Raw genomic sequence first — 27,731 nt, forward strand, 5'->3', positions numbered from 1 at the left:
GTCCAACCACAAATCATGTCCAAACCCATATAATCTATTTTTCACTGTCATTTTTTTCTTCTCAATCAGCAGACACAATTGCTCAGTGTGTTTACACTTTGCTTGACTGTTCAAGCCTTGGCTTTTTCTATGAGGCATAGAAAGCTGTTTGCCATCAATCGCAGCAGCCTGCTCCAATTCAGCGTTAAGGATTGACAGTAAAGTATTTCATTTGTGAAGCGTAATTGGTCGCTTGACTTCAATGAACCCGTCCCCAAAACCTTTCAGAGAAACAAGTCCATTTCCCATCAGGCGTTGGCTGGGACTCGTTATTTGTAGTGGTTCCACCTAACAAACAATTCAGAACTGCCATTGTGTAGTTCTTAAAAGCATACTCAAACGTAAAGTTGCTATTTGACAACTGTTGAAACTGAACAAACATAAACATGTGGCATCGTGTGGTGCAATCGGTAAGGTGTTTCTCCCAGAGTGGTCCCGGGTTCGAAACCACTGATATACCCCGATCTTGTGCCCTTGGAAAAGGCACTTTACACGACTTTCTTCAGTGTCTTCGCTCCGGGGAAAATTTAATTTAGTACCTAGCTTCGGTTAGGGACTTCACTCAGATAGGATATTAAATAGAGGTCCCGTATTTGAGGAGAGCCACACCTCGAGTAGGTTAAAGAACCCACCATTCCCGGTATGATCATGAGTGGATTCATATAAATCTGTCTGGATATGCAGCTTGTACTGTTCAGTGCGAACCTTGTATGTTATGCCTCGAGGCGGTTTACCGTGTATGCAATACAAACAAACAAACAAACAAACATGTACTTACTTCAGCTTGTTCCTGGCGCGAATTTCAGAGTGGTCCAGCATCAACAGCTCGTTTATACACGCCCCCAGGTTAGTGTTCTCTGTGTAGCGCTGGGCACAGACAAACAAAAGTAAAGTGATTGGAAATTAGTGATTTCAAACCAGTTTAGCTCAAATGAACTCAATGAACAGATGAGCTAATCTTCCACCGGTTGTGACAGGAAGACAGACGCTATATATACAGTATTTACAGGTTGTACCGGGGAAATTCCCCTAGCTCTTTTCGACAACCACAATGAACAGTGGACCACTGCTTAACGTCCCGTCCTAAGGACTCAGCCTTTTCCAGGAGCGCGCATGTCAGGTGAGTGACACAGCCGGGATTGAACCCGGGGCTTCTAGTTCCAAAGGCAGGGCTGTTAACCACTGGACTAAGCACGCTACCATACCAAACAAGACCAGAGAAAACTTAGTGAGATATACTGGTGGATGTACCAACTTCTAAATATCTAATACCAGCTCAGAAAAGAACAAAATATAGTCATGCCTTCAACTTAAAGTTCTAAGATCAGAGTTGAGACTGTATCCTGATCTTTTGCAAGGGGCGTAAAATGAGGATACCTCAACACATTAGAGGGGAAGGGCTTTATCAAATCATACCCTGCTACTGAAATGGCAAGGAGACTTGACTTGTCAAGTTGCTGCCCTACATGTATCTGCCACTAGGCACTTCATCAGTCTGAACGAACAAACAAACAAATTGTTATATGTCTCATTATAGTATTGACATACAACAGAGAGCAGCTGTTACCAATACCGTAGAGAGTCATTTGAAGTCTTTTTGAACCTGGTGACAAATCTTTGCTTTATAACACTGCACTTACCCTGTTAAAGCCAGCATTTAGAAGGGGGAGGATGCTTGGCTCTTCTTTCTCATTGGGTCTGTGAAAACAAGTAACAGGTTGACCAAGAAACTCTTAAGAAAAACAATGAGCCAACACCAAAACAGCACAATACTGTACTTCTGTTAGGTTTTGATGGTGCAGCGCTTGGTCGATAATAGGAGAAGGATGTAGATTTGGTACAAATGTATATGTTAATAAGATTATACTAGTATCATAGTTAAACATAATCAGAAAATGAACTTGAAGCTTATCCGTGTTGGTAAAAGTCAGTCAAACGTTAAATTGTAATTTCCAACATACACAAAATTGGGCTCAACTTTGATCCAGAATTATCAGAAAATATTGTCATTTGTTGTCAAAATGGTCTTTGAAACACTGTTTTCAACACTCGAAAGCCAGCCATACAAAAGGCAGGAGACTCTGGAGCTGGAGCCCAGCTTGGTAAAAAGGTTATCTCTGCAGCAGGCCCTGGAGATCTAGCCTGTTTTACACCATCTCTCGCTATATGGGGCTTATTGGGCCTCCTCAAAACCAGTGGAAGGGCTGCTAAAGGCTTGTTCTAGTCTAAAAAATTTTTTAAATTATAAAAATAAATGCTAATGCTACGGTCACATTTCCAAACCGGGGCCTGGCTGGGTTGTTTGTGGAAACAAAAAAATAAATTTTAACTTTTTTCAAAAAATCCTGAATGATAAGAAAATGTTGTAATTTGGTGTCAAATGGTCTTTGAAACACTATTTTCAACACTCGAAAACCAGCCATACAAAAGGAGGGAGACTCTGGAGTTGGAGCCCAGCTTGGTAAAAAGGTTATCTCTGCACTAGGCCCATGAGATCTAGCCTGTTTTACACAATCTCGCTATATGGGGCTTATTGGGCATCCTCAAAACCAGTGGAAGGGCTGCTAAAGGCTTGTTCTAGTCTAAAAAAATTTTAAAATTATAAAAATAGATGCTAATGCTACGGTCACATTTCCAAACCGGGGCCTGGCTGGGCTGTTTGTGGAAACAAAAAAATACATCTTAATTTTTTTTTTTAAATCCAGAATGAAAAGAAAACTTTGTAATTTGGTGTCAAATGGTCTTTGAAACACTATTTTCAACACTCGAAAACCAGCCATACAGAAGGAGGGAGACTCTGGAGTTGGAGCCCAGCTTGGTAAAAAGGTTATCTCTGCACTAGGCCCTGGAGATCAGCTTAGGAAGCCTGCCAAAACCACGGATTGCATAACGATTCCCAGACAAGGCTGCCCCAGGTTCAAGGTTGTCACGAAAGCCGTGTTAGCAAACATGTGGAAAACAGCACACGAGTGCGTAATATATTACATAAACAGCAACCCAGGACACTTCCAACTGGGCTACATTGTGTAGCATAGAAAACAAAGGAGTCATTCTATTTCTAGGCAACAGGCTTGTTTGTTATCATGTAACATGAGGCCTATTCAAAACAAACTTTCACATAATTGTTAATAAGTATTTCTGTGATATCGTATATGTGTAACTTTATGTTCACAGATTTATTAAGTTGAAAAGCGGACAAATTTAGCTTCTCATGAATGAAAAACTTTAAGTTTCAAACAAAATAGACTAGTTAAATCTTTTAAGCACCTTTCGTCTTATATTCACTACAAGTTTAACATGAAGTGAAAATGAATGTCAAAAACTCACGACTTTCTGGTCACTGCAACGACCACTGCGTGCTCACAGGACTTGATTGCACGGATTGATCTGTAATAAAAGACAATCAGAACTATTATTACTATGAACAATATTACCGATAATATACATGTACATGTAAATCCTAAAATATGTAAAGTCAAAACTGAAGGGAGAGATACATGTAAAATCTAGTCTATGTGGACAGGTGGTCACTATAAACAGGGTTTTGATGCTTGTGTCAATCTGTCAATCACTTGTACAGGTTTGACTGAATCATAAGTATTTTCTTGTAAGGGAAGCTGCATGACCAATGTATGTGATACAATGATATTAACCTGGCATACTGTAAATCTTTAAAGAGTCATGCTGGCGGTTTTATTTTCGCGGTGAGCTCATATACCACGAAATAATGACAAAACAAACTGTTTCTAATATTTATTACTACTGCACTACCGATATTGTTTCCATCGCAAACTTAAAACACAGCAAAAACCTCCTCTCAACTCCTATCACGAGATCAAGTCCCAGCGAAAAATATAATTTTACATTATGTGTCCTTGTTAGCTCAATTCTCCAAGGAGTTATGACAGGCTTCCCTGCATTTCCCCTCAACAACCCAGAACTCGGAGAGTCTTTGCAAAAATTGCTCTGGCACCATTTGATTCCCACCTGCTGGATTGGCTGAGGCTGAAAAAACCTTTCGTATACTTATACATGTATATGATTCCGATCACTTGCCACCATCGTGAAGATAAAGTTCAGTGAAAATGTCCATTTTCCTTATAATTTCCGTGAAATTTTGATACCGTGAGGATGAAGTGAATTACAGTATAGGCAGCAGCCTTGACAAGAACAGAGCAGTGCGCAGGCCTACCGCTCTGACGTCAATACGCACCCACCCCTGCTGCTCCCCTGGCAAGGGTGGGACCAAAAGGCATTCAACTCAAGGTCAAAGTCAATTAGGCTGCACCATTCTCCACGTGAAAGTTCATCTGTGTTGGTAGAAGTCATTCTCAATCAAGGTTGAACTGTAATTGCCAACACAACAAATTAGACTTACCCAAATTTTCGACTGATCAGCTACAGTCTTTGTCAAGGAATGAGCAATCCACTGTTTCTGTGACGTCACGTTATGCAGATAGAACACAGAGGCAGTGGATTGCATACAGTAATACAGGAATGAGACCTTTGGAGCTCACTGACTCATTGGGCGATGCTGTGTGATGCCAGCTTAGTTAAACTTAGTTAGTGAAACAAGACAGCTTATGGGTAGGTCTGTTGGCTGCAGTTGAATTGTTTAAATTGATACTTTGTCTAGGAAATGTTGGCAAGGTATCAACTCTTGGGCTGTGTTCAAAGAACTTTGTTACCTCTGTCTAAACTGTTTACATGGACCTAAGACTCTTGTGCGCAATAAACAAACCTACATGACAATAACGACAATCAATATAAACTATTACTGCGAGTCATTTACACTAAAGTTCGTTGACACGAGGTCCAAAGAAAGAATTCAATGTGACGATTTGAGCGAAGGCTCAAATATGCTAATTAGCCGTTCGAACCCTAGCTCACGTGATCAGTAGACACGTCATCCACGCCATAGCCACGCCAGCGTGCTAGCAGTAACACGGTTCGAATTTCTCAGTGAATTTCTCAGTTATAATCTCCGCCTTGTGCCCTTTACTCGACCATGGTGAGACGGAAACGATGCCCAGGTTGCGGCGAGGAGTTGATCCTGCACCCGAAGGGTAAAGGGAGTAAGCATTGTGAGGGGATAGACCCTCCTTCCGAGCGGGTCAAGGACCGTCCCCCACCACATGGCCAAGAGAAGGACAACGTGAAGGACTCGCCGGAGGAGACAGAGCCGCCGTCGCACGAGAGCGCCACTGCAGAGCTAGAGAAGAAGAAGGAGGCTCTGCTCGAGCGGCTGGCTAAGGTAAAGTTGGAGAGTGAGGTCGCCGCCTTGGAGGACGAACTCAAGCAAGCACAAGCAGCTATGGCGGCCCGCGCGACCATTACCGGGAAACCCCTACAAACCCGTAACAAGATGGTGTTAGGAGAGGGAGATATCACCTTACAGCAGCTACGCGAAAACGCAGCTCTGCAGCACGCAGTGGACACCAAGTACGCGCTACCGGGAGCCGGAAAGAAGAGGAAAGACGAAGGTAAGCCGCTGTCCCCAGAAGCATTCGTGTACAACGTAGACAGCTCCGAACCGAAGAAGTATGATGAATTGTCTCTCGGAGAGTTTGTGTCCGGATGTATGGCGTTGTTGCGTTCTGAGAATCTGCCACGTTCGGAGTTGCTCGGCCGTCTCTCTGTGCTGCAGTATTGCTTCGACAGATTGGCTAGGTACAAGTGGGCTCACGTGCGTACTTTCCATGCTGCCGCGGTCAGCGAGGCAATGAGCGTCCCAGGCGTGTGGTCGGACTGGGCGCATTTGAAGGAGATGTTTTTCGACGGAAATAAGGACAACCTCAAGCCGGCGGATTCCGGTGATGGCGGCACGTCAACACAGACAGCACCGCAGATATGCTGGGGCTTCAACAAAAACAACTGTTTCCTCTCAACGTGCCGTTTCGACCACTGCTGTCGATTCTGCTGGGAGAGCAAGTCAATGAAATACAAGCACGCAGAAGCCGACTGCGAACGCAAGAGGCGGGAAACCAAGCAGACGCGAGTGCAGACGGCTGGCAGCACTGCGTGATAAGCACGCCCACCCAAGGGCACGGGGACCGGCTCAAGAGCCGGGGACACTACCGTGCGGAGAACTGTGAGTTTGGTGTCTGTTTGTCCACGTCCGTCTCCTTCTAGTAGCCACGTTCAGCTCGCTTCTGTCAGTAGTTTTCCGTATTTAACTCGCCACAGTGCGGATAGTTTCAACAGCCTTACCTACGCAGATTGTAGCGATGTGTCAATCAACACAGATGATAGTTCTCGTGTTTCCTTCAGTAGCGTCCGACATTCAACTCGCCACAGTGAGGATCATGTTTACAGTCTACCTCCCACTGACGGTAGCGACATGTCCATCCGCTCAGACAATGCTCCTCGTGTTTCGGACAGTTGTTTACAGTTATGACAATACAGATATGACAAGAATTGGTACAGATTCTTTCGTCTCGTTTCCCCTCCAAGAGGGCGTCGCCGCCAGGCAAAGTCAGATAGTTCTCGTGTTTCCTTCAGTAGCGTCCGACATTCAACTCGCCACAGTGAGGATCATGTTTACAGTCTACCTCCCACTGACGGTAGCGACATGTCCATCCGCTCAGACAATGCTCCTCGTGTTTCGGACAGTTGTTTACAGTTATGTCAATACAGATATGACAAGAATTGGTACAGATTCTTTCGTCTCGTTTCCCCTCCAAGAGGGCGTCGCCGCCAGGCAAAGTCAGGTTTCCTCTAGAACAGCCGATGTTTCCGTGACTGTACATCCCCCAGCGGGCGTTGCCGCGAGGCACAATTCGAGTGACGGTTTTCAGGTCGGGTGTACCTGCGACTCTACGAGTGATACTCCCCCAGCGGGCGTTGCCACAAGGCACAATTCGAGTGACAATTTTCGGGTCGGGTGTACCTGCGACTCTACGAGTGATACTCCCCCAGCGGGCGTTGCCACAAGGCACAATTCGAGTGACAATTTTCAGGTCGGGTGTACCTGCGACTCTACGAGTGATACTCCCCCAGCGGGCGTTGCCACAAGGCACAATTCGAGTGACAATTTTCGGGTCGGGTGTACCTGCGACTCAACAATTGAAGAGTCGACCCGGTCAGTTTTCCGTATTCAACCCGCCACAGTGCGGATGGTTTCAACAGCCTTCCCTACGCAGATTGTAGCGATGTGTCAATCAACACAGACGATAGTTCTCGTGTTTCGTTCAGTAGCGTCCGACATTCAACTCGCCACAGTGAGGATCATGTTTACAGTCTACCTCCCACTGACGGTAGCGACATGTCCATCTGCTCAGACAATGCTCCTCGTGTTTCGGACAGTTGTTTACAGTTTTCAACTCGCCACAGTGATGAGCGTAGCGGGTCTTCCCACACAGTTTGTAGCGATGTTGCAGGCACAGAGGCCGGCAGTTATCGTGTTTCCGTTCAGGATTTTGATGTTGTTGTAGCAGAGAGGGAGAAAATATTCGATTCTGACGAAGGGAGTATAGTTGTCGGAAATACCACAGACGGTATTGATGTGACGATCGAACCAAGCCTTGGTTCTAGTGTTTCACTTCAGAACTGCCACGGTTCACCAGTCACGTTCACGGCTGGCGAAAAGCAAGTAGTTTCAAGACATTCAGACAGTCATTCGTTGCACGGTGCGGACAATGTTCTTCTAGATATGACAAGAATTGGTACAGATTCTTTCGCCTCGTTTCCCCTCCAAGAGGGCGTCGCCGCCAGGCAAAGTCAGGTTTCCTCTAGAACAGCCGATGTTTCCATGACTGTACATCCCCCAGCGGGCGTTGCCATGAGGCACAATTCGAGTGACGGTTTTCAGGTCGGGTGTACCTGCGACTCTACGAGTGATACTCCCCCAGCGGGCGTTGCCACAAGGCACAATTCGAGTGACAATTTCGGGTCGGGTGTACCTGCGACTCAACAATTGAAGAGTGGACCCGGTCGAGTGTACGTGCGAATCTACAAGTTGGCCTTATCGGGACTGGCATGCACGGGTGAGACAGTCTCCAGTTCTCAGTCACCGTTCTAAACTCCGGTAGGAGCCGCAGCGCCTTCCTACAGACATGCCTACGCAATCTGTGGCTCTGCGCGGCCACTGGACAGTTTGAGCTTAGGGCCGTGCATACTGGGCTCGAAAATAGGCTCGCAGACCACCTCAGCCGCTGGTCGACTTCGCAGTACCACGAGAACGAATTCAAACGCCTGACGGCCGGGCAGCGCACAGCCAGCGTTGTTGTCTGCCCACGACATTTCGAGTTACTGACACACTGTAATCCTTCCGGGTACCTGCACCCTGCTACGGCGATTGGACTCAGCCGTAGAGGACGCAAAGCTGTCGGCTTTCGCGGCGGGCACTTTCGCCAATTTCCGAACGCAGTGGAGGGCATTTCTACTATTCTGTGAGTTTTCAAACTACCTGCTCTACCGACTGACTCGAAAACTCTCACCCGTTACGCACAATTCCTTACGCGCTCCTTGCGGAGCCCGAGTAGCGTCCAGCTGTATGTACACGGGGCACGCATGTTGCAACGATTTCACGACTTCGAACCGCCCGAGAACAGCTTCGAACTGAAGCTCGTCGTGTCTTCCTTCCGTAGAGGTTCCCCACATGTGCCAGAGAGAAAGCTCCCTATCACGCCTGCCATCTTGCTCAAAATCCGGGAGTTGTTGGACCTGACAAGCCCATGCACGCCACGCTGTGGGCAGCATTCTGCGTGGCCTTCTTCACATTGCTCCGGAAGTCGAACATAGTACCGCGATCACAGTCAGCATTCGACCCACGCAAGCAGCTAACGCGTCGCGCCATTCAAGTTTCCAAGGATGGACTCCTGGTTCAGGTGACTTGGTCGAAGACGATCCAGTTTCGGCAAAAGGTGCTTCTCCTACCATTGCCCGCACTGCAAGGGCATCCCCTGTGTCCTCAGTACGCATACGTCAATATGTGTAACATGATCCCGGCCGACCCAGACGGGCCGGCGTTCCTGGTCCCAGGTAACGGAGGCGGACTCATCTCCCTCACCCATGACACGTTCGTCCACCACTTCACTTGAAGTCGTTATTATCCGCGGCAGGCTTCACCCCGGGAGTTATTCGGGACATAGTTTCAGACGCGGCGGGGCGACTTACGCGTGGCACTGCGGTGCTGACCCACAGGTGATTAAACTGTTAGGCGACTGGTCTTCAAACGCGTTCGAACTGTACTTGGACTGCTCCTTCGACTGTTTAGCAAAGACTGATTCTCCAGATGTACTTGCAGTAGAAAGACTTCCTTCACGAAGCGGACTCCTTTAGACATTATCAGCAGCCAACTTCGGACTCTAGTACTAGTAGCGGCTGGTTCAGTGTGACAGCACATGTCATATAATCAAGTGTTTAGGACAGTGTTTATACATTCGTCTTGTGGCTTAGAGACAATGGTGCAGTTGTTTAAAATAGTTACCCACCTGTTAGGTTAAGGTTATTTACTCAACTGTTAGGTTAAGGTTGTTTTAGTTTGCTCACCTGTTAGCCTTAGGCTGTTTAGTTGTTTAACTGCTGGTCGTCAGTCTTCCCTAGCTTGCTAAGTTGCACTAGTCTTGGCGCTGGCTAATTTACTTACTACTAGTTTTGCTGTTACAAACAACGGCCGTATACCAGTTGATGCCACCAGTAATATCTTATCGGCAGCTCACACTTCTTCACATTCCTTGGTACCGAGGCCTAGTTGCTACAGACTCTCAGTAGCTTGTCACTACTGCTCCACCACGCTCCTCTCGTCGCAACTCCCGCACTCTCCCCTACCCCCATAATCTCCCGCTGGGCTTGGTCTTGGTGTTCGACAATCTCTGCTATACATTAAAGTTACCAAGCCCATTCAGGCTCCTTCTCCTTCTTGTGTGAGAGTGCGGATAATTGTGACGATTTGAGCGAAGGCTCAAATATGCTAATTAGCCGTTCGAACCCTAGCTCACGTGATCAGTAGACACGTCATCCACGCCATAGCCACGCCAGCGTGCTAGCAGTAACACGGTTCGAATTTCTCAGTCCCGCCCACCCACCCGTGTTCGACAATCTCTGCTATACATTAAAGTTACCAAGCCCATTCAGGCTCCTTCTCCTTCTTGTGTGAGAGTGCGGATAATTTTGGTCATTTGCTGACATTTAAGTTCGTTGACATCATGAGGTCTAGATCTAAAGGATAACTACTTGCACATGGTGGTAGGTCGAAGGCATTGAGCTCTAGGGCATTATGTAACTTACCACTTCATGCTGTAGCTCTTTCCTTGAAAAAAAAAAATAACAACAAAACTAGTCGATGTGGGCTAGAAGAACGGGAACTATGTGTCTACAGCGTCTTTTCTGAAGATGTGCGGTGAGTGTATACGGTTGGCTTGAGTTGGCGGGACCACTACTATTTACCTTGCCCCTATGCTATAGCTCTTTCCTTGAAAAAGCCACACAGTCAAACTAGTTGGCGTGGGCTGGAATAAAGTTCTTAACAGGAACTATGTGGCTACAGCGTATTTTCTGAAGATATGGTGTGAGCGTATATGGTTGGCTTGAGGTTGTCCACTACTATTTGCCTTACCCCTATATGCTGTTCTTTGGCAAATAAACTAGGAGAGCAAGAGCTAACTGATCGCAGGATTCATCATAACAACTTCTGCGACCTACTGACACCATCTGCGTCACGATGTTATAAACTTGGAAACAGTTCAGAACTCAACCGTACAAGCTTGTGCTATTGGAAAAACCTCAAAAGGATTTATACCTGCAAAATGTCTGGAGTGCAATATTTAGCAATTTTGGTGACCAAAGCAATTAATCAGTTAATCCAACATTGTAGAGGTTTTGAAAGTAAATTGAACATTTGGTTAACAAGTGGTTCAAACAACACTGGCCACTTCAACTTTCATGAATATTTAGGTCCTGCTTCTTAGACCTTTGAAAATAAAAATCAAGCAAGCAGTCAAGATGAGATGAAAACAGACGGCTACGTAGGAGGAAACCTGCATCTCATCACATTTAGTACAATGCATGTTCATCTAATAAAATTGATGTTAACGGTGCACGCACCAGTTCTTCCGCGACAGTGGTCCATGGTAGTCCGCGACAAAAAAGGGACGAAAGGGTTTCGAGGGTCTGGGTTTGAGTTCACATTTCTCAAAATGTGCTTCGAACTGAGATTAGATACTTACATGGCCGAAAAGCGTATGAATTGGTGTGTTTTGGGTGGAAATTGCGTTTCGATCCGAGCCTTACTTCCGGATATCCATACGCGTTGAAGGTAAACTGCCCCTTTGACCCAGATTGACCTTTGTTGCGTTCTTTTGGCCGTGTTGCATTACCTCGCGCGTCGGGTTATTGTGAAAATCACAGTGGTAGGATTTTCTTTATAATGGGCTTGATTATACCTTGGAGTTTTCTCTTTCTGACACTAACAGTCATTTTCGTGTCAAAAAATTTTGTGATGTATTTAGTTCCACGGGAAAATGCCAAATTTTGCGCCTCATTTTTGACAGAAAAATACTTTTTCCCTCTTATATTTACTAAAATTACAAAGGTTGAAGGAACCGAAACTAAGGTTTTCTTGTAGCTAGAGGGATAGCCTTCATTCCCATTCACAGTTGTTTTGGCTCAGAAGTATTTCCTGGAAGAGACGGTCGCTAGACTTAGGGGTGTGCAAACTCGAATTGAGACCCAAAATAAACTAGGGGGTGCCCCCTTAAAGACAAAATTCCATTTCCTTATATATATAGCCTTGGGTGACTTCTAGTACATGTACGTACTACAAAATTCAACACAAAACAAACTTTCACTCTACCTGCAAAGGGCCTCGGCATCAAAGTTTCGGGAATGTCGGTGGTCGATGATGACCAAGTCGTGGTGCTTCTGAAGGAATGCCTCCAGGGCGCCCTCCGAGTTACGCGCCAGTTCGCAGCGGTACCCGAGTCGCTCACACGCCCACCAGAACGTGTCGCTTTGGCTGTCTTCTTTGGCAAACACCAGCAAGATCTGAAGAGGGAAAGTGAAAATTAAAGTGAATTCAAAGTGAAAGTGATCTTGAACCAGTTGGGCTCAAAGAACTCGATAATTACTCTTCTTCTTCTTTGGCAAACACCAGCAAGATCTGAAGGTGGAAAATACCAAAGAGGATGAGAAACATAATTTATCATGCCTTTTTACAAATCTTAACCAACCATTGGTGATTGATGATAGGCTATTTGAAACTATATCTTCTCTATTATCTAATAACCAAAAAGTCATGATCAGCTATTGTCGATTTACAAGAACACCTGCAAGATCTGAAGGGGGGGGTGGTGAAAGAGGATTGATTTGATTGATGTGATTTCATTAGAACTGCAACGGTACAATACACATGGGACCAGGGAAGGACCCGTCCCTCCGTCCCAGGACAGAAATTTGCTTGTTGGTACGGAAAAATGTCACCCTGTCCATCCCAATGGGAAGTTGATGACATAGAATTTATGAAAATGAATTTTTGTACCCTTAAAATGACTGACTTAACAACGAAAATTTAAACATTGGATCTCAAAGAATGAGTGGGACGGAAAAACATTTAAAGCTGGAGATATCCCTGCATGGGACATAGGTAGCTATTGCTGGTGTCGTGACCCACACATAAAATATTACAGAACACATAGCAAAACATATATTCCACAGACTAAAAGTCGCAAACAAAGCAATAAATACAATCTAAAAAAGCAGCATAAATAAAGGATGAGAAACGTAATTCATCCTGCCTTCTTACAAAACTTAACCTACCATTATTGGTAATAGGCTCTCTTGCACTCTACCTACTGTCTTATATCTAATCACCAAAAAGTCATGATCAGCTACTGTCAACTTGCAAGAACCATGACTAGTCAGACCTGCAAAAAAAGACAACTCGGGAAACCAATAAAATCTGATCTAAGGGAAAAATTATCTGTTATTAGGGACCACAAAAAAAAGCATTAGACTTGGCTTGGCTGGCAAACGCTGGAAAATGCCAAAGAGGAGAAATGTAAATCGGAATTCATCAAACCCTTTTATGCCACTTCAAAAACAAGCTACTAGGAGGCCCAAACCTACACCACTTCTTTCTTACAGCACAAGCTATCTGCCACCAAAAAAATCAAGACCATAACACGTCCAGGTCAAAAGATACAAAAAATGGAAGCTTTGCTACAGCACCAAGGTCACACACCAGGGGGCCCAAAATTGACCTTGACTTTTGTTTTCCCAACACCTGCCTACATACCAAATATCATCGTAATCCATCTGGAAGATCTTGAGTTATGCTGACTACAATAGTCCGGAAACACAAACACACACACAGATAGACAGACACACACTGACACACACAAAACTATATTTCCATTTTTCATGGAGATAACTATTGATAAGCTAAGTAGTTTGAACCGTAGCATCGACGCGTTGCACTATCAGTGAGTTGATCTTGTCTCCATCATGATCAGCGTTGCCATGCGTGTACGTTCACAGCTTTGTACACATGCAATTGGAAGGGTGGATGTAATTGATGGTTGCTTCCTGCCTAGGTAGCTCTTTTGAAACGACAGCACCAGAAATTGCATTTTACACTCAATTACAGGTGAATCACAGCCACACAAACAGAATTCAACGGGGGGAGAAATCCCAAAATAAATATTTCTGGCAAATGTTGCCTTTAGAAAAGGCTTCGATACGTTTTTAGTGAAATTACTGTCCTATAACACTCTTGTGCAACTTTACAAAAATTAATGAATGATGTGCCACGATATTACCAATTTATTTCCTTGCTTCTCCGACATTTGAAAGTAAAAATCTAGCAAGCAGCCAAGATGAAAACAGAAGGCTGGGAGGAAAACTTTCATCTTCCCACATTCGGTAGCGTGCTTAGTCCAGTGGTTAGCGATCTTGCCTCTGGAACTAGTAGAAGCCCCGGGTTCGATCCCGGCTGTGTCGCTCACCCGACATGCACGCTACCGGAAAGGGTCGCAGTCCTTAGGACGGGACATTAAACCGTGGTCCACTGCTCATTGTGCTTGTCGAAAAGAGCTAGGGGAATTTCCCCGGTACAATGAACCTATAAATACTGTACATAGCGTCTGTCTTCTCTGTCACAACCAGTGGAAGATTAGCTCATCTGTTCATTGAGTTCATTTGAGCTTAACTGGTTCGAGATCACTTTCTTTCCTTTCCACATGAATGTTCACTCCCCGTAACAGCCCTCAGACTCCGTCTCCAAGTTTTATTTCAATTTAGCATCGTTTTCTAACCTCCAATCTCTGACAACCCCAAAATAAAATTGATGTCACAGTGGCCGTAGGGAAAAGAGATGCTGCTCTGTGCCTATTCACAAGCTATAACCTATAGTAAATGAGTGGCTTTTCGTGTCTTGTTACGTGGTGACAACTCAGCAAAGACATAACAGTACGTAATTCCTTGGAGTATAACTATAAGTTATCCAGATTCTTCAAGAAAATTCATGAAGAACGTACTCCGGCACGCTGATGAAGGTTAGACATCCAGGTAACAAGATATGCCAAAATAATTACTGAAGTAATTGGATAAAATTTTGCAAGTCAGACGTTTCAGACAGCATCCACTCATTTGTCGGTGGAGAACCAGGTTTTATACCAACTCTGAATAGAAATATTAATGAGGTGTAGAAAATCATACTCTGGCATTCTGTATGCATACCAAAGTCGTGCAAAGGTCGCCATTTAATTTCCTTTTGAAAAGAATATTTGCAGCGCTCGCGTGTGGGAGCACATCTCCATCCCAATTTGATTACAAGGTATTACTTGGAACCAAATGTGGCCATGCATATGACAAACGCACTGCTTGGAATAAGAAAGGTGATATAGACCGAGGTGTCTTATGAATCAGGAACATGCATTGTAAGGGAATCATCACGTCTAACTTCACATCTCTGGGCTCGAAATAGTGGGTGCATTGTGCACCTCTGTACACCCTCTGTGCACCTAATTTTTGACTGTGGGTGCACTGGTGCACCTAGATATTTTTGTACTCAATAGGGTGGGGTAAAGGTACTCTATCTTGTACACTAGAATACAGAATATTCTTAAAATGTAAGTATGAGAAAGCAATATAACCTTTTGTTGTTGACTTTATTTGATGTGTTACCTGGTTGAAATTTTGACGTTAGCTAGTTATGTTTTGCTAACATTTAACTTTATGTAGGAAAAAAAAGCAGATAGTAGGCAAATGATTGATCTACATGTTAATCTGATCTGCTAATAACTAATAGGTACTCTATAGCTAATCAGCTAAGGTACTTTTGCCTATATACTAGTTGTCAAATACCCTGGATTTTACTTCTTTGATGTCACGTTATGCAGTTTTGATCAGCCAAAAATTTGGATGAGTCCAATTTATTTTGTGCTGGAAATGTCAGTTCAACTGTGATCCAGAACAACTTCTACCGACACAGATGAACTTTGAAGATAAAACTAGACATGAAATTAACCTCAGTAGACATGTACCTAACCTCAGTAGACATGTACTTGACCTCAGTAGACATGTATTTGACCTCAGTAGACAATGTCATGTACTTGACCTCAGTAGACCTGTACTTGACCTCAGTAGACAATGTCATGTACTTGACCTCAGTAGACAATGTCATGTACTTGACCTCAGTAGACCTGTACTTGACCTCAGTAGACAATGTCATGTACTTGACCTCAGTAGACAATGTCATGTACTTGACCTCAGTAGACCTGTACTTGACCTCAGTAGACAATGTCATGTACTTGACCTCAGTAGACCTGTACTTGACCTCAGTAGACTATGTCATGTACTTGACCTCAGCTCAGTAGACATGTACTTGACCTCAGCTCAGTAGACAAGTACTTGACCTCAGTAGACATGTACTTGACCTCAGTAGACAATGTCATGTATTTGACCTCAGTAGACATGAACTTGACCTACCCGTATTGCTGGCTTCTTGACCTTCATGGGTCCCAGCATGTCTTCCGTCTGACTGGGGAGTCCAGTCTGCTCCTGGTGGAAGAAAAAAGAATAAAGTTTAGAACAGACATGGAGGTGACATGTTCTGAACTCGAAATTCATTTTTGGAAAAAGGTGCACTGGTGCAGACCCAACCAAAAAAATTAGGTGCACAGGAAGAATTTTGGGTGCACCACATAAAATAAAGTTGAATGTCAGCAAAACATAACTTTGATGCTACTGCCTCTCTTAAGAACTTCAATCTGTAATTCTATCAACTGAAGTACAACTAAAGGTTATATTGCTTTTTCTGATACTTACATTTCAAGAATATTCTGTATACTAATATAATATAAAGAACTGTTACCCTATAGAGTACAAAACTATCTAGGTGGACTGGTGCACCCACAGTCAAAAATAAGGTGCACAGCTCCAGCACCGGGCTATTTCGAGCTGTCATGTTCTGCATTGAGAATGTTGAAAGCTAGTTTTTACCACCCTCGTACACCAGGACCGCCTATCGCTCGACGTTACATCGCGAGCGTAAGCGGCCCTGGTAAACAGACCAGTCACATATGGTTATGATGACGTCGCCACCAAAACAGCTTCAGCCAATCAGAGGGTTTGCTTCCTCTCATCGGAAGCCAGCGCGCAAAGAACGCTGGGAAGCTATCAACCAATCAGGTTACGTGTTACGGCTAGCTCATTAATCATTCATGAGCTACAACTGCCGTTTGTGCCAAATAAGGTCAGGTCATTAATTATTCATGAGCAAGTCTCGTCGATCTGCAATAACCATTGCAGGGTGGTCTGTTTACCAGGGCCGCTTACGCTCGCGATGAAACGTCGAGCGATAGGCGGTCCTGGTTTACGAGGGTGGTTTCTACCAGACTAACTACGCTGGCTGTAGGGAAGTTTGGCCATCATAGGGTTTCATTGGCCAGTGGAGGGGAAAGTGTCAACCTTCCCGCAGACTGACTTCCCTGGCCAATCATTCCCCTTCCTCACGAATTCTACCATCCATACCCCTGGTGGAGGCTAGCTGAAAGCGACTTGCTAGAAACATCGCACATAAAAGCTAGGGGGCCGAAACCAACCCCACTTCTTCGTGAGACCAGGACCTATCTTACCTTTGAAAATTCATGACAATTACAATTATAGCACTTCCAGAACACAATTTATCAGAGCCAGAAGTCCTGCTGCAGTATCATGGAAAGCCACCAGGGGGTCCATAATCTAATCATAAAAGCCAGGGGGTCGAAACAAACCCTGCTTCTTCGTGAGCCCAGGAGCTATCTACCTTTGAAAATTCATAACAATTACAATTATAGCACTTCCAGAACACAATTTATCAGAGCCATTTCTCAAGTCCTGCTGCAGTACCATGAAAAGCCACCAGGGGGTCAATAATCTAAAAAAAAATTTTATTTTGCCAAGACCTACTAACACAACAACTACTAAGAAGATACATCCACAACTTTCTGAGTTATCTATGCAAGGTAACAACTACTCAAGCAACGGGATTAAATTTATCCAGCTGCTTGAGTAACTGTTATCTAGCATATCTTACTTATTACCTGGATATCTAACCTTCGAAAGAGCTTTTCAACAGAACTGAGTCAGCTTACAGATGAGATTTTTGTGGCAGAGACTGCCATTCTCGTATAGAGCTGTTTAGCCATACCTTTGACCCGAGACATGTCAGTGATGGCTGATTTGTCGGCCGATGGAATTAGCGGAAGAAGAAGAAGAAGGCCATATATACATACAGGGCTCGAAATACTGGGTGTATGTGCACCATGTGCCCAAATATTTTCGTACGGTTTAATGTGTAAAGGTATCACTGCACACTAGTAGACAGCATATTCTTGACATCTAAGTGTGAGAAAATAATAAAACCTTTGTTGTAGTACTTGTTCAAGATTTTGAGTTAATTTCGATTTTGAAAGCTTCAAAACTGCGTGCCAAGATCGCATGCCAAACGTGCATGAAGAGGAACAGTAAGGTTTGTCATTAGGTTTTGCTTACAATAGTTACATTCTACTTTAAATTTTGGGTGCACCCAATTTTTTAGGTTGGGTGCACCAGTGCACCTATTCCCAAAACTGAATTTCGAGCCCTGACATATATAACCTTCACTGACATTCCTGAGTTATGTCGCCCTGAAACATATCAACCTTCTTGGCGAAGGTAAACAACTCACGAGTAGCCCAGAACCTTAGACATAAGATAATCCATCTATCAAATATGAATTATGCTTAAACCTATTTTGGGAGAACGATCACCAGTGCATCAGTTCAATAACCTTTTCAGCAACTCATCAACTGTCAGTTACTGTAATTATTCACACAGTCCTGGACAGGTTTCTTTGATCCTCGTTATCCGGAATTTGTTTCTGGGACAGAATTATAAGCTTCGTCAGTGGCGTCATGTGGCGCAGTTGGTAGAGCGCGCGGCTGTCAAACAATGGGACCCGGGATCTAATCCCAGGTTATGCCCAGAGACATGTCCGAACTTGCGCCCGGACGTTGTGCCCTTGGGAAAGGCACTTGACACGACTTTCCTCACTTCACTCAGGTGTAAATGAGTACCTAGCTCATCTAGGGTTAGGGACGTCCCTCGGATAGGACGTTAAATGGAGGTCCTGTGTTTGGGGAGAGCCACACCCCGCGCACGTAAAAGAAGCCACCACATCCTTCGAAAAAGAGTAGGGGCATGCCCCGCTGTGCGATGGTCCAAATCCTTCTGTCTGGAGTTGGTGATTCACTACAAATGACCCGGATGGAGGCCTGGCGAACCTCCGTCTCGTATCAGCCACTCGGTGATTTACACCATTCACCCGGACGGGAGAACTGGCGCATCCCTGTCTGTATGACAGCCAACGAAAGGATATGTCACCCCGTAAGGGACGGTATAACCCCGTCGTAGCGAAAGCTCGTCGACTGATGATGATGATGATAAGCTTCCTTAGGCCACACCAATTTAATTTCTTGGTTAACATTTTTTTTAATTCTAGCACGAGGACATCATTGAAACAGAAGGCTAGGGTGAAAACTTGCACCTGACCCTGTTCACTCCCTGAAACTGTGTGCACCAAAGTACAAACTTTCCTCTGAGATTCTGTTTTCATGTCGTTTTTGTTTTTTTTTAAATTCCGTTAACCAAGAAATTAAATTGGTGTGGCCTAAAGCTTGCTGACGGCAGAACATGGTTAGGGGTGTTGACTCAGAATCTAAAGGTTCTGGGTTTGAATCCCTAGCAGGCCCCAAAGAATGGTATTTGACACCTATTTCAACAACTGCTCACTCAAACTAGGTGAAATGAGTATCTAGCTTTGGTTAGGGACATCCTCTTGGATGGGACATAAGTCGGAGAGCCCATGTTTGAGGAGAACCACTCCTAGGGCAAGTTAAAGGTCCACCACGTGCACCACTCTTATCGAAAAGAGTAGGTGTCTATCCCTGTATGCGTGGATCAAACCTTACAGTTCAGTCTTATGGAGCTTGAACTTACTGTACAAAACTGTAATAGAACGTCTAAAGGTGGTTTACCAGTTACATGTTACATGAGATGTGAAACAAGCAAAAACTCTGGGTTTGCGGAGAGCCACACCTCTAGCATGTTAAAGAACCCACCACATATATCGAAAAGAGTAAGGATCCATCCCGGTCTGAGCAGATCAAACCTTACAGTCTGGTCTTACGGAGCTGGTACCTAAAACTCGCATAGTACGCCTAAAGACGGTTTACCGATTACGTGAAAAAAACAGAAATCAAGAAGTGCCACCTCCTGTCTCAGCTCAGCCTCATGTAACTGCTCCTCATCACAACAGTCCTCCTTCCCGAGTTGTAGAGCCGCCAAACTTGACCCAGGCGCTGCGGGATGTATCCTCTCTGTACCAAAGCCATCTGATTCACCTAGTCCCGTTGCGGGGCCCATATAGCTCCTCCAAGCCTGAACAACACTGTGCATAGACAGTGGCCCTATGCAACGAGCGTGCTGCCACATCCTCTTGGTGTGCAGTACTGTCCAGTATCCTTCAAACTTCAAACTCCTGTAAGTGCCGGTCAGTCTTGGGAAATCCTTAGCTAACAGCTAGCTTCCTCCTGAACAACACTGTGCATAGACAGCGGCCCTATGCAACGAGCGTGCTGCCACATCCTCTGAGTATGTAGTACTGTCCAGTATCCCTCAAACTCCTGAAATCGCAGCTCAGTCCAGCTTCCTCCTGAACGCTGACTGAGCCAGTAAACCGTGTTGCCAGGGCTAAAACCATCGCTTTTTGATTAACGACTTTGAACCCATCAAAAGATCCAATATGACAAATGACCAAACTGTCAGACCCTAAGGATGACATATCTTACTGATTCATAGAGGGAAACCAGTATTTGTAACATCATCTGCTAGTAGTAAACCGTGTTGCCAGAGCTAAAACCATGATCGCTTTTTGATTAACTACATGTACTTTGAACCCCCCCCAAAAGATCCACTTTGACAAATGAGAAATGTCAGAGCCTAAGAATGACATATCGAAATAGTGGTTACATCATCTGTCCATGATGTGACTTAACTGTCTTGTTGCAATTTTTGATAAAGAATCTGTCCATACATGCATGCTATGTATTATATTTAAAGACGAAGGAATTATCTGGTAAAACACATAGGACTCACATAGCCAAGACTGGCAAGAGAAAGAGGGCCCAAACTTATATCACTACTTTCCATCCACAAGAGCTACAGTATCTACCGACCAGAAATCGACACCATAGCTTGTTCACAACACGACATATAAAAAAAACACCTTCCTAACCACTTGGATTTCATAATGGAGGCAACTTTTTTGGGGGCCACACTTAAATTTTTTTTCTCACGCTTGCATCAGTTCTGCAGTGTACAGCAGATGACACCCATACAATCGCATCAGTATGGCCTTATGAGTCAGGGCTCGAAATACTGGGTCCATCTGCACTTTTGTGCTGCGCACTCTATTTCAGACTGAGGGTAAACCAGTGCACCTGGATATCAGGCTATAAGGTAAAGTATACTTGTATACAGAATATTCTTGAACTATAGATATCAGTAATATGAAAAGTAAAAAAACAACTTTGATGTGATTTATTTGATGTATATCATATCACTTGTTTGAAATTTTGAGGCTAGCTATAGAGTTTTTAGATCAGTTCTTAAGAGAGGCAGTAGGGTTTACAAATATATTTTGCTGACATTCTACTTCATTCTATGTTGTGCACCCAAAGTTCTTTCTGTGCAGCTAAATGTTCAGGTAAGGTGTGCCAGTGCTAGCCCGAGTGTCATCCTGTTTAGTTCCAGGCTCTACCTTCACTGGTCTAACTACGCCGGCTATTGAGAGAATATTTGCCAGGGTTTCACTTGCAGGGGCGAAATATGTGATCTTCACCATGGACTGCCTCTACTGGCTAATTATTCCCTTTTCTGCCAAATTCTATGATTCATACGCCTGTAGGAGGGCCTGGTGGAGGCTAGGAGCTAACTCAGGCTATACCAGCGCCCCTATTCCCAAAAATGAATGTCGGGGCCAGTGTGAGTTGCCAGGCCCCAGCATGTTACAGCATGTTGACTGACTCCATATCAACATGTTGGTGGTTAGCCTGGCGTGTTTACACTTGGTAACCCCAAACAGTCCTGTAACCAGTGGAAATAGGTTGACATGTAAACTAGAACAACTCAGGACCGACGTTATCAGTGGCAGTGGGGCAAAGGTCATGTGGTAAACATGCAGCAAGCTGCAAAGATGCATACCAAACAGAAAAAAAAGAATTCATGATCATGGTTTCTTCATATGTCATTTCATGATCTTTTCCACAAAACTGATGATTTTTTTTTTTAAATTCATGAATTTTTACCCACAAAATTCATTATTTTTTCACCAAATTCATCATTTTTTCCCACAAAATTCATTATTTTTCCCACAAATTTCATGATTTTTCCCCAAAAAAATGCATGATTTTTTTCCACAAAAATTCACGATTTTTTTTATTACGAATTTCACAATTTTGGTACAACAAAACCCCTCCCAAGTCACATTTCCTTATCCATCTGTAGCAAAAATACCCTTATAATACAAACACAGGGCAAAACAAAGTGTACATCATGTTCATTTTCTATTTCACAATTCTTTTCACCAGATTCACAATTTTGTTTTAAAAGAAAAACCCTCCCAAGTCATCTTTCCTTATCCACTGTAGCAAAAAAGGTGTACAGAGATCATTCTATACCCTTTACAATACAAACATAGGGCAAAACAAAGTACAAATCGTGACCATTTTCCTTCATTTGAAGAGTTTCAAAGTGTTTCTAGTCAAAAGTCAACAGGTGGCTGGTGGAAGGTCAACATGTTAGCATGTTGTTAAATGTCAATAAAGCATGTTTAATGGCAACACAGCATGATAAATCACATGTAACATTCCATGTATCTTCGTTCAGTTGGTTCTATCAGATCCTTGTAGTTCCTTGTGACACATTTACAGGTCAGCACGTTTCCTTACAATGTTACCTTTTTACAGGGAGGGGTTGCTAGCTCTTTCGCTTTCACGTGCTCGAGGCACCCCCATTTTCCATCTAAAATCTTGAAATGTTTTTCATATACTGAAAATCTTGAAATGTTTTTTTATCTACCAAATATCTTGAAATGTCATTTTATATACTGAAAATCTTGAAATATTTGCATTTGTTTTATTTTCACTGATAACACTCCCGAACCCTATGTGATCCGGATAGTTATCACACGGTCCGGAACAACCGTATCAGGCCCAGGCATGACATAACTGAATTTACAGTAGTACACCAAGTAAATCTAAAAAACAGTTTCTAAGTTATCTACCCTCCTTCTTTATGTATTGAGAGTGCAAAAGCCCCGGAACGATAATGCAACAATACCAGTTAATCTTTCTTTACAACACTGCAAGATCATATCACCTAGTCATAACAAATGGCATTAGGAAGGCATCCAATGCTCTTATCAACTATACATGTAACATAAGCATGACAGATTAGTATTAGTATACCATTACTAGCATAAGGCTATCTCCCAAAAACAAGACCCTCTCTTAATGAGGGCCTGCATGGGGGGTCCCGACACCGCTCTACGCTAAATTCGGAGGGCCGGCTACGTAATACGCTAAATTCAGAAAGCCTCCCTACGCTCTACGCTAAATTCAGAAAGCTCCCCCTAGGCTCTACGCTAAATTATGGAGTGGTCGGCAACGCTCTATGTAAAATTAAAACGGCCGATTACGCTCTACGTAAAAGGGGCATGCAGGCCCTCTTCAATGGAGTCCTGCTGGACCAGGGCGGCTATATATGGACCTATGGTATTGTTACGCTCTTAGGTAAGCTCCTTCCTCAGGAAGGAGCGTAACAATATTACTTCCTCCCTCTCATTCAATGGTGTTTATCATCAACTAAACATAAAACATAAGCACGACAATTAGAATACGACTGCTTCCCTACAAGACCTACACGTAAGCTTCTGTTCAATACTGTCCTAGATTCAGTAGAGTCCTACTGGACAAGCGGCTGTATAACGTTAATGGACCTATGGTATTTTCAAGCTGGTAGGTATCCTCCTCTCCCTTCATTCAATGGTGTTATCAACTAAACATGTAACATAAGCCTTAACATAAAACATAACTTGCACGGCAGATTAGCATATGACTACTTCCAAACAACAAGACCAAACTTCTCTTCAAAAGTGTCCTAGATTCAATAGAGTCCTACTGGACTAGCGACTGTATAACGTTAATGGGCCTATGGTATTGTTGATGACTCCTCCCCCATCATTAAACCAGTGACAGGTTGGCTTTTGTCCCACCTGTTACTTAGACCACACCAATGTAATTTCCTGGTTAACAGAATTTTTTTTTTAAATGCTAAATTGTAAAATCAACATGAAAACAGCATCTCAGAGGAACGTTTGTACTTTGGTGCACACAATTTCAGGGAGTGAACAGGGTCAGGTGCAAGTTTTCACCCCAGCCTTCCGTTTTAATGATTTCCTCGTGCTAAAATTTTACCCCCCAAAAAAAGGATACCATTCTAAATGTTGCAAAAACTGGCATAAAACACAGAATGAGCCAGATCCTTACATCTGCTTGTACATTGGTATGGCCTAAATGGACCTATGGTATTGTTGATGACTCCTCCCCCATCATTACAGCAGCGACAGGTTGGCTTTTGTTCCACCTGTTACTTATGGGGTCTTTTGTGCAGTCTAGCCTGCGGACAAAAGGATTTGATTTGCTGCCAACAGGGATAATTCTACACTCCACACAGCAGCTGAAATATATGACAAGGCTCTAATGACAATTAGCATGGACAGATACTGTAAATGCAGAAATGTTCGCGGTGGTTTTATGTTCGCGTTTTTTTGCGGCGACCGTTTCACCACGAACTTAAAGCAACCGCTAACATTTTTGTCCAATACCTTAGCAGTATGCAACTGTAGCGCTGCCTCGAACTTAAAACCACCGCAAACACTCCAGTTTCGCCTTAGCGCGAAATAAAAACCGAACTTAAATGCATTTACAGTAATTCTACACTTCACACAGCAGCTGAAATATATGACAAGGAATTGCTCTGATGACAATTAGCATGGACAGATAACCTTATGGCCAAGGAAAAGAAACATGTTTTGTTTCCTTTTATAGTCCTGAAAAAATTTGGGTCAGGATTCATTCTTCTTTTCTTTAGATTTCCGCCGAAATGATCCAACAAATATATTTTGGCAATGTAACACAGATATGTATTGTACAAGCACAAATGTATCAATCAACTGAGCAAAGAGGTACAATGTTTACTAAACATTCTTAGTCTTACATAAACTGTTCAAGGCATGTACTGTTAACAGTGTAAAATACAGAAAGTCTGTTCTGAATTTCATCACTCAGAGTCAAATGTCAGGTTGAAAATTTGATGTCCCTTGGCAGCGGTCAAACCTCCAAAAAGCTAGCGTCGGCAGGTTTTTCTTCTTTTTTGCTAGGGTCAGTCAGGTAACCGGAAACATAACATTTTTTTCCTAGGCCTAATGGCACAGTGGTTGCAATTGGCTTTATCCTTCCAGCAGAAAAGAAAGTGCTGTGTTTCTGGTTACTCCACCAACGCTAGCAAAAACCTGCCGACCCGAGCCTTTTCTCGGTGCAATGGTCTAGTGGGTAGAGTGTTCGCCTTGCATACGGTAGGTCGTGAGATCAATCCCTGGCCGGGTCATACCAAAGACTTTAAAAATGGTACATACTGCTTTCTCTGCTTAGCACTCAGCATTTGGGAAAGAGTATGGAAGTTTAACACACACCACTACCAGTGGACTAGACCCTTGCTGTATTGTGATTGCAATAAGTTCTGTAATTGCACAAAGTTCTGTGGCCCAAGGGCTACTGAAACGGGGATGGGCGCCGACCTATGCACCATCGGTGCGGGAAGGAACTTTGACTTTTGACTTGAACTGCTGGCAAGGGACATTAAATTTCCCTCTGACATCTGAGTGATGAAATTCGAAACAGATTTCCTCTACTTCATGATCAGCTTCTGCTAACAGATAAATCCATTGAACAGTTGATGTAAGAATGTGTTGTAAACACTGAATCTCTTTCCCTTATTAATATACTTGTGCTTGTACAATACATATGTATAAAATGACAATATGATGTTGAAAACACCAAGTGTCCTGATGCATTTTAGTTCTACATAGATCAGGGCTCGAAATTCATTTTTGGGAATAGGTGCACTGGTGCACCCAACCAAAAAAGTTAGGTGCACAGAAAAAATTTTGGGTGCACCACATAAAAGAAAGTTGAATGCAATTAAAACATAATCACACAAGTTTAACGCTACTGCCTCTCTTAAGAACTTCAATCTGTAATTTTACCTAGCTGACTTCAAATTTCAACCAAGTAATACATCAAATAAAGTAAAAGAAAAGTTATTGCTTTTTCTGATTCTTACATTTCAAGAATATTCTGAATACTAGTACACAAGAGTACCTTTACCCTATAGAGTACAAAAATATTGAGGTGCACTGGTTCAACCACAGCTCCAAATTTGGGTGCACACAGGTACACATGCACCCAGTATTTTGAGCCCTGTACATTGTGACTGTTGGATCAGTTTGGCAGAGATCTACAAAAAGAAAAGAAAAGAAAAGAAAAAGAGGATCTCTACGAATCTACAAAAAGAAAATAAAATAAAAAGAGGATCTCTACGAACCAACCCTAATTTCTTCAGAACCGTAACCCAGAAACACTACTTTAATCTCCCTAGGCCCTCCACGTGAGAGAGGCCTCACCTGTTACGTACACCATGTTGACTCGGCTTCCATCTGAATGTTTTCAGAGTGGAAAAACACGTAGCAAACGCACCACAACGTGTCCTCATTATGTACGGGAGACTGCGAACCCCAGCTGTAGGAGCTACCAGCTTAATAACCCTCAATCAAAACAATTGCTTCAATGCAGACGTGTCCATGTGAGCCGCCATATAACATGCTTCACATCAGTTGAAAAATGATGGGCCTGTTATTTAGAAAGTCCTATATACCCTTTTCCACACTGAACAGCTCATTACCCACCACACAAAATTGCAGAGAAGACAAAGACAAAACGACTGATAGGACAGTAACAAATTGACGGCAGTCAATCAATTCTCAAGTCACAAATCGTTTCCTGTCAGCCAGTTCATCTCCCAGGGGACACAAACAACAAATACCTGGTCTTCTCACTTTCTCCTGGGTGTGTTGGGTCCAAGCAGATGTAAGGATACGACTCATTCTCTGCATTTTACAAGTGTTTTTTTGGGGCAACATTTGGTACTCTAGTAATATTGTATCTTTTATTCGTTCATCTTCTCCCATACTAAAAAGACTACCATTCTAAATCTTGCGAAAACTGCCATAAAACACAGAGAATGAGACAGATCCTAACATCTGCTTACATTTAGTTACTTTGGCAAAGTAAAAATATCTTGAGCACCCAAACATTTGATATCTACCTCCTACCTCATTGTAGTTGATGAATACCTCCTAAACCTTCTCCCTGCTGCCTAACTCTATAAGTAAAAGAGAATGGGGTGCCAGACGGCTACTTCAGTGCGCTAATTCACTGCAGTGGCCCTCTCACTAATCTACAGGCTTAGTCTAACTAATCCAAAGCCTTTGTAACTTTGAATACCCAGATTAAGGTACACAGTTACAAGCATGATAATCCATTTTGACAAGATCCTTTCTTGTATGTAGGAGGAAGACACTCTGGTTTGGAAACAAAAGTAGTCCCTTAGGGCAAAACAATGCACCAGGGCTGTTTCCAGCTTCAAATTTTTTCCATCCCACTCATTATTTTGGAGCCCATTTTCGTTGTTGAATCTGTCATTTTAAGGTTACGAAAATATATTTTTTTATCAATTTCATGTCATTAAGTTCGGATTTCGGGACAGACGGGATGAACTTTTTTTCCATCTCAACAAGAAAATTTCCTGTATATAGACAGGCGAGCAATATACAAAATACTAGTAGATCAGTGCAACTTGCACTCTCTCCCTGAAAAGAAGCAAGGCTTGTAGAAAACAAAACGATCAACTTACGAATGTTTTTAATTTCATAGGAAGCTCTGAGGCAATAGCATTAACAATGAGCATGTCAATCAACATTTTCGATCTTTTTCCTTCCAAAGCAAATCACAGTAGTCATCTCTCATCTATCCCTAACTATCTGACTGTTGGCG

The 27,731-nt window shown here is 43.4% G+C and overlaps 1 protein-coding gene across 7 annotated transcripts in view; it reads right to left on the reverse strand.

Annotated features, from left to right (window-relative positions):
- The window catches only part of LOC136428948 (high affinity cAMP-specific and IBMX-insensitive 3',5'-cyclic phosphodiesterase 8B-like), a 72,605-nt gene that overhangs the window by 33,130 nt on the left and 11,744 nt on the right, over nucleotides 1-27,731 (reverse strand). For all 7 annotated transcript variants that reach the window (XM_066418794.1, XM_066418795.1, XM_066418793.1 and 4 more), the window contains exons 3-7: nucleotides 15,967-16,038; nucleotides 11,834-12,024; nucleotides 3,367-3,426; nucleotides 1,680-1,737; nucleotides 818-906 (exon numbers count right to left, since the gene is read on the reverse strand). In XM_066418794.1, the coding sequence (XP_066274891.1) occupies nucleotides 818-906; nucleotides 1,680-1,737; nucleotides 3,367-3,426; nucleotides 11,834-12,024; nucleotides 15,967-16,038 (470 nt within the window). The remainder of the gene's footprint in view (nucleotides 1-817; nucleotides 907-1,679; nucleotides 1,738-3,366; nucleotides 3,427-11,833; nucleotides 12,025-15,966; nucleotides 16,039-27,731) is intronic.

Source organism: Branchiostoma lanceolatum, chromosome 2 (genome assembly GCF_035083965.1).
Source record: "Branchiostoma lanceolatum isolate klBraLanc5 chromosome 2, klBraLanc5.hap2, whole genome shotgun sequence".
NCBI classification, from domain to species: Eukaryota; Metazoa; Chordata; class Leptocardii; order Amphioxiformes; family Branchiostomatidae; genus Branchiostoma; species Branchiostoma lanceolatum.